This window comes from Perca fluviatilis, chromosome 2 (assembly GCF_010015445.1).
Source record: "Perca fluviatilis chromosome 2, GENO_Pfluv_1.0, whole genome shotgun sequence".
Lineage (NCBI taxonomy): Eukaryota > Metazoa > Chordata > Actinopteri > Perciformes > Percidae > Perca > Perca fluviatilis.
In genome coordinates this window covers 40,823,454-40,834,160 of record NC_053113.1, presented here as the reverse complement: position 1 = coordinate 40,834,160, position 10,707 = coordinate 40,823,454, and the positions used below count along the sequence as shown (strand labels likewise).

General features: G+C 38.7%; 1 protein-coding gene across 1 annotated transcript; it reads left to right on the top strand.

The window, feature by feature from the left end:
- Window positions 1–1,566: 1,566 nt before the first annotated feature.
- On the top strand, window positions 1,567–9,408 carry stoml3a (stomatin (EPB72)-like 3a). The gene is made up of 7 exons (XM_039786948.1): window positions 1,567–1,689; window positions 2,294–2,397; window positions 2,899–2,971; window positions 3,189–3,271; window positions 3,438–3,641; window positions 7,026–7,160; window positions 9,024–9,408. The coding sequence occupies exons 1-7, from the start codon at window positions 1,611–1,613 to the stop codon at window positions 9,207–9,209; spliced, it is 864 nt and encodes a 287-aa protein (XP_039642882.1). The 5' UTR covers window positions 1,567–1,610; the 3' UTR covers window positions 9,210–9,408.
- The last annotated feature ends 1,299 nt before the right edge of the window (window positions 9,409–10,707 follow it).

The window sequence follows — 10,707 nt, the reverse complement described above, 5'->3', positions numbered from 1 at the left end:
CATTTTCTGTTGTTATACATGTATACTTTGTTTCCTTACTTGGGTGTTTATGTCATTTGTGGTAATGTTTGGTGTATGTCCTTTGGATGTATGTCTGTATGTATGTCTGTGTCCTCTTTTTTTATATGCCCAGGGATGCAAAAAGAATTTCAGCCCCGGCTGACAACAAAAGTTGGATCGTATCGTACCTAAACATATTGGTGCTATTGGTATCCCAGGACTGTCTACAGTGCTGGCCACAGTCAATTCAAATAAAGTTTTAATCTTAAAATCCATCAGTTTTATTGGTATACTTCTCCTGCTGTGAATACATTTCATCATGGTCCACGATGCCTGGGTCGAAAATTGGACAAAACAAAGTAAAGCTGCAAAAAAAAGTATATTTTTTAATAATAATTATTAAAGTTGTAGTTTAAAATTTGGAATTAAAGACAAAAGAATAATAACCTAAATAAGTAGGAATTTCAATTTGTCTTTGTTTGTATTTGAATTTGTATTTTTGGGAAATAATAAAAAAAAAATGCAACTGCTAGAAATTATGAGTGGTCTCGCATGATTGAATATAAAACAGCCCTGAGTGCACACCATAGACGGTAAGTACACACACATACAGTAGATTTCTTTCTATTTCTCAAACGTCCCCCATTTACATAAAAATCCTGAAACTAACACGTTGATCTGGGTTGCATTTTAAACCCACAAACGAGCCCGCGGGCCTGTTGTGTGTCATGTCGTGAATAACTAAAGCTGGGTTCACACGCACTCATCATGTATTGAGTGAGCTGACTGTCACATGACCAACCAAGTATCATGCGGGACCTCACTGAAGAAAGATGGGAACAAGCAGCTCACATGTTGTTTGTTTTGACTACATAGCTCAGACACACACACTGGTTACTGTACACATTGACATCTGAAAAATTACTTGGATTTTACATACTGTGATTATTATCTACATTATATATATATATATACACATACATTTATATTTAAATTTGGGTAAATTTCCGAGCCAGCTGAGGTGCTTCGGGCATCTGGTATGGATGCCTCCTGGGGGAGAGGGACATCTGGGCCACCATACTTGACCTTTTGCCACTGCCACCCGAACCTGGATCAAGGGGATGACAATAGATGGATGAATAGGTAAATTTCCATTATGAGGGAGGACAGACATGAGCACGCTCACACCTCCCTGTGCCTGCACTAGTGCTCATGTTTCATGACTTGCATGCCACCTATTGTTTATTCATTAGCTGCCCTCACCAGGTGTCAGACTCCTGGAAATGAATGTAAGAGTATAATGGAAAAGCACAAATGCTGAGCTTTAATCTTTCCAGTACAGGACCCATATAGGGGCTGGTTAGGCTCTGGGGGTTATGTTACCTGCTGGCACACGTGTGTGTGTGTGTGTGTGTGTGTGTGTGTGTGTGTGTGTGTGTGTGTGTGTGTGTGTGTGTGTGTGTGTGTGTGTGTGTGTGTGTGTGTGTGTGTGTGTATGTGTGTGTGTGTGTCAGGTGATGAGGGAAGGGCACAGGCCACACCCTGCAGGGAGAACGGACAGGTAAACAGGTGCAGCGCCGCTCCACTTGCACCTGACAACAAACGGACTTATGATCTCAACAACGTCCAGCACGGCCGACATGGTTACACAAGGAAAAATGGAGATCAACGCTGTGGAGAATGTCGAAGGTAAATACTTTATATGATCTTTAAAAAAGCATTTCGGGTTTTTTTTGCTCGCAGTGTTGATTATTATCTGTCTCTTTTTTTAAATGTTACACACTAATAATACAACGTTAAAGCACTACAATAATTGGTGCAAGCAGGAAGGGAAGGAGAAGAGAAGGAGAAAACTAGACATAGCAAAAATACCAAACATAAAGAAAAATATATATTAATTATCTGTTATACAATTTGCTGGCACACTAGCACCTTGTCCAATCAAACCGGATTCAGACCCTAAATTGGGATTCCATTTGTATGAATTTTTTTAAATGCATGTTTACCAAATTTTTGGGTAATTTTATTTTGGATTAAAACATAATACAAAACCAATCCACATTCCAATCCAAATCCAAGTTTACTGCTTGAAATAGTGTTCCAAATTTAGACTTGAGTCTTACTCTCTTGACTTGTGATTTGGCTATGACTCAGGTAATGGTGACTCGACTCGGTCGAGACTCGGACTATCCTTTTGGTGACTCCGACTCCATGTCGGACTCGAACACTGGGACTGACTCGGACTCGACAGTCAATGAAAGTTTGTAAAGTGTTTTTTTTTTTATCTCTACAGCTAAAAACACAAGGGGACTGGGATGTTTCGGTTGGCTGTTGGTCCTCATATCCCTCCTCTTTGTAACAGCGACCTTCCCGCTCACAATATTTATGTGTGTTAAGGTAGAGTATATTCTCAGGACACTATTGAAGTGGATTGACCATTATTTGTTTATGCCTATACAGATGTCTTTGTTTTGGACTTGCCAGGGCCTTTATGTCAGTATTCACTGCTCTGGAATTAGACCGTTTTTGTGAAAAATTTTCAAATTCCGACCAAGTTTAAAAAGTTTCCCTCGTGAATTTTTGGCAGAAAAGGCTTTAACTAATTGTATCAGTCTGGCCAAAACAGTTTAGAAGCTGTTTTGAGTAAAGAACATTTTGATTTTATATATAAAGGGGACAGGTGACACACAGAACCAGGAACATATAGGCAGGGTGACTCACAGCATCTGAGAGGATACTTTTTAAACGGATTCACAAAAATGCATTGTTGGCCAATCCAAGGATGAAATGTGCACATGTTATGCACAGTGTCTGAGCTCTGAGAGAAACCACCATTACGCTAATTTGTTTTTTTTGCTGTTTTTTCTCATGTTCTCTGGCTGTATTTCTAACATCCAGATAGTGAAGGAGTATGAGCGAGCCGTCATTTTTAGACTCGGCCGGATCACCGGCAGGAAACCTAAAGGGCCAGGTCTGTCACTGAATGTGTTACATACATGAAAAAAAAGTCAGCTTAGAAAGTTTTACATACTATGATCTATTTGGTACTGATGTCCAAATGAAGCTTCAAGAACCGTTGGTTGCATTTGTTGAACCCACTAGATGGTGCTCTTGGTTGAAAGAAAAGGCTCAAGGAATAGCAATTCAGTGTTCAAAGAGCGCTAAGCGGGGTATTTATGTCTTTCTAGGACTTTTCTTTGTTCTGCCTTGCACGGATACCCTTGTGAAGGTCGATCTGAGAACTGTGTCCTTTGACATCCCTCCACAAGAGGTACATTTTTATTTATTTTTTTGCATTTGTTGTATTTGTTGTATTTGTTGTAATAATCAAGTGTGGGAATATCATTTGTGTCTCTCCTGTATCAAAGCTTGTCTATATCATTAATGAAAACTGTCATCTTCCTGGCTGGTCTTAATTGTGGCTTTCTACCTTGCAGATCCTAACCAGAGACTCCGTGACAGTGTCTGTGGATGGCGTGGTGTACTTCCGCATACACTGCCCCATCTCATCTGTGGCCAATGTGTCCAACGCACACTCGTCTACACGGCTGCTTGCTCAAACCACCCTGAGGAATGTACTCGGTACCAAAAACCTTGCAGAACTGCTGTCTGACAGAGAGGGCATATCGCACAGTATGCAGGTGAGGGTAAACTCTAGGTAATAGGGTTTATGAGGAGCTGGGGGGTGGCAGAAAAGAAGCAGGGTTTTTAATTTTGCAACTCTAAAAAGATTTAAAAGGAATGGTTGAACACAAAATCAAAATGAATTCACGTTCCAGTGACCCCTTCATTAGTTAGAATTCTTTTTGACATTGTAGGCACAACAAAACACACCAACTACTTCTGTTTTAGTCTTCATCCAAACACTAAAGTCAGTGTGTGTTTTTCTAAGAGCTTACAGTTTGAATACAATGTGTAGCCCATCAACATTCTCCGAACAGCTCGTGCAGCATACTTTGAAGCTGTACAGTTGGACGTTAGATTTACCTTACGATGACTTGTTTGCGTTTTGACAAGGTGCACAATTCGTACATTTGAAAGGAAAGCATAGCAGAGAGGACAATCACTGTGCTTTTCAGGACCCTGAAAACCTAGATGGATAATGAACTCTAATGTAAAATATGTCCATAAGGACAATAGGGTTAAAAATTATTGTTGTTAAAACAATTAATAACCCTGAAAAAACACTACTCAAAAATGTAAAGCCAGATTAAAAAGACTTTAGTTTAATTTTATTTTTTTAATCAAATTTTCTTAATATACTATGACTATGACTATTTTTTGATATAATAATGTATACTTTATTAATCCCACAAGGGAAATTACAATGTTTTCACTCTGACGTTACTATACACATTACACACAGGCCTGAATTACACACACATGCTCAGTCCCTATTCAAGCACTAATGGAGAGATGCCAATAGACAGGCGTCACGAGCAGTTGGGGGTGCAGTGCCTTGCTCAAGAGTACCTTGGCAGCAGTGTTGCCACAATTACTTTGAAAAAGTAACTTAGTTACTTTACAGATTACTTGATTTTAAAAGTAATTTAGTTACCTTACAGGTTACTTGATTTTAAAAGTAACAAAGTTAGATTACAAGTTACTTTATTAGTTACATTCAGCAACTGCTGACAACACCCCCACAGCCTCAACAATAAAATGACAACCGGGGGGGGGGGGGGCGTTGCTTGGTTTTTTATGTTTTTTTGGGGGGGGGGGGGGTTGCCTTTTGTGGGGGTCTGGTTTTTTGTGGGCAGCCAACAAAGAGAGCGAGTCAACGGTGTTTAAGGGCAGCATTTCCTCTACAACATACTGCCAGACCAACTTCTTCAACTCTCCCCCACTTACTGGTTTTGCACCGATGTCCAGCTTTTGTTGTTTGGGTGGTGGGGGGCCTCCTTCTCTCTGCTTCGCACCACCTGCTGGGACTTGCTCTGTAAGTTTGACTGCAGTGCTGCGACTCCAAATGTTTCTTCAAATTTGACGTAGTGTTTTTGTAGCTAGATAGCCCTTTGTCGCCACCAGCACAGAGTGTAGCCTACAACGGACCTTAATATTTTCGTCTTTAGCTGACACATCTCTCTCCTCCCTCCATTGTTGTTTACGTTTGTGTCGCTGCGTGGTACACGTGAACTGTCCACATGCTGAAAACGTGACTTCTCGCATACGTGACTTCACTCCCCGAGACGATACTAAGGAAAATTACAAAAATTGTAACGTACAGTTACTTGGATAAGTAACTTTAATCTAATTACTGGTTTGGAAACAGTAATTAGAGTAACGCGTTACTGGAATCACTGCTTAGCAGTGCCCAGGAGGTGAACTAGCACCAATCCACCATCATACTTTGGTCCATATGGGGACTTGAACCAGCAACCCTCCAGTTCCCAACCCAACTCCCTACAGACTGAGGCTGAAGGATCGATCGTCAGTTCAGTCTTTAGAGGTTGTTAATTTTCTGTCCTGTATGTGAACATCAATACAACATCAAACTAGCTCTTTTCAGGCTTCACAAATAGCTCAGCAAGATAAGATGCTTAACATCTTTAGAGATCTGAGGTTGACAGTTCAATCATTTCAAACGATCAGTGAATTTAGGTGAAGAAGTCAAATAGACATTCAAACACTTTTGAATTGTGTCAGATGAGATAGTTAAGTGTGATAGAATGCTGTTTGGAAGACCACACTGGTTGTAGGTTATTTTTTTCTACATTCATTATTACTTTTTATCACTTTTTTTTTGTCATATTACATTAAGACCTTTTTTGCCATTCTATACTATAACTTTTTTATCACTTTTTTTCGACATTCTATACTATGACTTTTTATATCACTTTTTTTTAAAACTTTTTTTCAACATATTATACCATGACTTTTTATCACTTCTTTGGACATTCTATATTCTGACTTTTTTATGTACACCACTCCGCTCAACTGGGTCTGTGTCCGTTTGCCGTGTGTGTTCAACAAAATACTAAATAAGCAAAAGTAACGAAAGCTTTGGGAGGAGCTCACCAAGATAAGGAGCTGACTTAACTTATACTATGAAATCTGAGGTTGAAGGATCAATCGCCAGTTCAGTCTTGAGAGATTTTTCATTTCCTGTCCTGTATGTGAACGATAAATACAACATCAAACGAGCTCTTTTCAGGCTTCCCAGATAGCTCAGCAAGATAAGATCCTTAACATCTTCAGGATTGAACTGTCAACCTCAAATCTCTGAAGATTCTGAGGGTGACAGTTCAATCCTTTTAAACAAGCAGTGAATTTAGGTGAAGAAGTAAAATAGACATTCAAACAATTTTGATGTGTGTCAGATGAGATAGTTAAGTGTGATAGAATGCTATTTGGAAGACTACACTGGTTGTAGGTTCATTTTTGACGACATTTTTATCCCTTTTTTTAACTTTTTCTCAACATAATATACCATGACTTTTTTTATCATTTGTTTCCATGAATTCTTTAACACTTTTTCCACATACTGTAGTGTACTTTTTATTATCACTTTTTTCAACACAATACTATGACTTTTTTGTACATAACTTTTTTTATCATTTTTTTTTACATACTATACTATGACTTTTTTTCCACATACATGTACTTTACTTTTTATCTCTTTTTTTCTACATACTATACTATGACTTTTTAATCACTTTTTTCAACATACTATACTATGACTTTTTTTTATATACTACATTACTTTTTAATGAGTTTTTTCGACATACTATACTATGACTTATCACTTTATTCTTATTTCTACATACAATACTTGACTTTATTATGAATATGACTTTATTCAACGTACTATATTATGACCTTTTGCGATACACTATGCCATGATTTTTTTAACATTCTATACTTTGACTTTTATCAACATACTATACTATGATTTCTTTTGACATACTATGAATTTTATATCACCTTTTTTCAACGTACTATACTATGAGATTTTTCAATATGCTATACTATGACTTTTTAATCACTTTTTTCGATGTTATTATTATTATCTTATTTCCCTGCAGGAATCTCTGGATGTGGCCACTAATCCGTGGGGTATTAAGGTGGAGCGTGTGGAGATCAAGGATGTGAAGTTGCCTCAGCAGCTGCAGAGAGCCATGGCAGCAGAGGCAGAAGCCAGCCGGGAGGCCAGAGCCAAGGTGAAGAGGCTGCAGTTTTTGTTCTGTTTCAAAATCCTAGCCACTGTCCCAGCAATACAAGAGTGGGTTTAATGCACCTTTGTTCTTTTGTTGTTGATCAAGGCACCTAGCCTTGTGAGACCATCCTGATCTCGCGAGCTCCAGTTTTCCACTCACAGATCATTCTGGCATCTTGAGATAGAGAAAATTTGGAGCCGCTCGCCAAACGACCGGGCCAATCAGCGTTGGTTTTGAGGCGGGTTTAGGTGGTGATAGACAGATGGTTTTGGTGCGTTCTTTTTGTCTTGTAATCGCGACTACTAGCTCGAGCGTGACGTCACATCCGTGTCGAAAAACGAATAACCGCGGGTTGTTGCATTCTTTTTGTCACACAATACTACGAGTCGGAGAAAAGATGGATTTTTGTAACATTTTTAGTAACATTTAGGATTCTATTCACCCAGTTATTGACATATTACACACATATATTTCACAGTTTGATACATGAAAATTACGCGTTTGGATTAACGTTAACGTTAGGCTACTGCTCTGCTTTCTGCTCAAGACTAGGCTTAAAGCCATTGTTGCCATATAGCAACCGAGCGTCTCTAGCCAATTTCAGCTGCACAAGCTACAAAATAACTAATTAGGCGGTATTTAACTCCTAATAAGACTGTAGCGACATGCCTATAGGTAGCAGTATACAGCGCTACGTACGACTTCTTCATTTGGTTACAACAAAGACAAAAGTGCTTAAAATTGTAGATAACTACAATGTTTACTACGTGTAATGCACGACTTAGCCATCTTTGAAAGTGAGCTCGGGGTGCTCTGAGTTCAGACGACTTGACGAGTCGTAAATACGACCTCGGGGGCGTTCTTTTTGCAACTTCTGGGTCGTAACTCCGGAAAACAACTCGTAAAACGACTTCGGTGGACAAAAAGAACGCACCATTTATCCAATCAGCTAACCAGTATTTTCAGCCAGCGGTAGCCCTAATTCTGTTAGCTGCTTGCTTATGCTTTTTTCTCTCTTGGATCCTTCTTTTGGAATATGGACCGGGAACCTGAAAGGGTGCCTTTTATTCCTAAATTCTCGTTACACAAACGGCAAATATCATTACCGAGATGTTGCTTGCTTGCTGAGCTAACGAGCTATGCTTTGCCTGCAGCAGCAGGGGCTTGTGGTTCTATTTTCATACGCTTCGTTGATCTGATTGGTTGATTTGGCCCGTCTATCAACAACATAGGTGATAGAGAGATGCTTTATCCAATCAGCTAACCAGTATTTTCGCCCCTTCCCAAAAGTTCTCCAACGGAAAGTTCCCAGATGGATATGCCAAGCAAATGCGAAGCAATCCATCTGGCGGAGTCAAGTTACAAGGCACCATGCGTTTTGAAAATAATAATAAAAGTCAAAAATACCTACAGAATTAAATCTCTATGATCCTACCAAAACGTTGTAGGCTAATGCGTGTGAATGAGGGAAAATAAACAATACTGATGGATTCTTTAATGATATGAAATGAGATGAAACAAGGTGATTTGATGGTTAAACAACTGTGTTTGGTCTCAACTTAAGCTAGGACTCCAAAAAAATTTACTCGTTTCCAACTTCCCTTTATTAATCATACCACACCCACAATAACTATGGTGTGGCCGATTTGCCAATCAATGGCTTAGCTGTCAATCAAAATAAGTGGATCCGAACTAGAACCAAAATATGGGGACTCTTGAAATAATAACTACTTACTATTTTGGCTCCTTTAGAGGGCATTGAAAGATTTCCTTTAATTGCCCTCTTGATGCACTATAACAGTGAAAAAGGAGGGATGCCGAGATGGAACATTTGTAAAAAGTAATGATTGTCTGTGTGTGTTCCAGATCATTTCTGCAGAGGGAGAGATGAATGCCTCCAGGGCTCTGAAAGAAGCCTCTCTGATTATTTCGGAGTCCCCCTCTGCTCTCCAGCTGCGATACCTGCAGACCCTCCACACCATCGCAGCAGAGAAGAACTCCACCATCATCTTCCCCATGCCCATGGATATACTGCAGAATTTTATGAAGTAATGGTATTATTGTTATATAGTAATTGTTACTGTTAAAGCATGGAGAAAATGACAATGGTTTATTTGTTTACTATATGCAATTTATGTTGCTATTCTGGTATCTGGTCCTTTGCTGTGAATAATGGTGTCTTTGTAAGCCTGTTTTGGCTGGGCATATTTTTTGTTATGCATGACACAATAATAAAAATTATTTATTCATTCATTCATTCATTCATTCATTCATATAAGCTTCAGTGGTATTCTTTTAGACAGTGTAATGTCTAAGACACATTGCAGTCTGCATTATTACTTCTTCTAGAAAGTTTCCCCTAATAAGATTGGCAAAATAGAATCATTATGGACAGAGGTGTCAAGTAACGAAGTACAAACACTTCGTTACCTTACAGAGCCCTACGGCATCGTCCACGACGTCACACGGCACCTCCGATTAATATTTAGATTATCTAATGAAACTTTTATCGATCTTCTTACCGTTTTTTCCAGCTAGAAGCTAACAAGCTAGCCATCACGGGGGGTGTCTTTGTTGTCTTCGTAGCCTTTCCAGGTTTTCTATCCAGCCTGGAACTTGTGCCTCTTTTCGGAGTTGTTCAGCAATAAATCCAAACGCTTACATCCAAGATTTATCCACTCGATGTCCGTAATTTATCAATTTTCCGTCATTTCTGCTGCTAGTTCTCTGCTACCGGCTGCTACAGTCTAGTATAAATCTCCCATGATGCTTTGCAAGACTGTTTTGACGTTTTTCAACCAATGGGAAGGCAGGTCCATCACACAAAGAGTATATAGTCGAAAAGAGAGTTCACTCCAGGAAATAGGAGCGAGAACAAAGAGTAAAGTGAAAAAGAGAAATAACTACCGTCTATGACCGTTCTACGGTCACCATACAGAAGAATGGCGTCACCGTTTAGATATTTGGGATACATTTGGGCCTTTTTTGAAGAAATGTAAATAGTTTGTCATTTATATGAGTTATAATGTTCATTTTGTTTATTTTTGCACTGGATGACTCCAAATATATAGGATAACTGTTTTAGACAACACAAATGCTTGCTGTGTGTGTGATATTAATACACATTTGAACATTATTATTTTGATTATTGGCAAAAGCGTCTGGACTTTTTTTGAAAAATTGTATATATTTTGTCAACTATATAAGTTATAATGTTTATTTCTTCACAGTTTGACACTCAAGACATATGGGAACTGATTTAGACAGGAGATTGGCTTAGCTTTTATTGTTCTGTGTGTGATATCAATAAATATCTGTGAGATTAATTTTCCGTTTTATTTATTTATTTGTTTTTAAGGTCATACAACCTTTTTTTACTTTCAATTGACCTCACTACAGCTCAAATATTCTAACAGCCCAGTCTTTCCTGAAAAAAATTATGTATATTGATTGACTATAGACAACAGGGTTGATGTTTTACGAGCTTTTTTAGAAAATAAAACCAGACGGAAAAGGAATTGTAAAAATGGCCTTAGGTTCCTGGACATTA

What these genes read in the sequence shown, in the direction of transcription:
- stoml3a (XM_039786948.1), top strand. Translation starts at nt 1,611, where the DNA reads ATGATCTCAACAACGTCCAGCACGGCCGACATGGTTACACAAGGAAAA. An exon ending in CAGGAAACCTAAAGGGCCAG is followed by an intron (nt 2,972 to 3,188) that starts GTCTGTCACTGA and finishes ATGTCTTTCTAG; the next exon opens with GACTTTTCTTTGTTCTGCCT. An exon ending in GCCGGGAGGCCAGAGCCAAG is followed by an intron (nt 7,161 to 9,023) that starts GTGAAGAGGCTG and finishes TGTGTGTTCCAG; the next exon opens with ATCATTTCTGCAGAGGGAGA.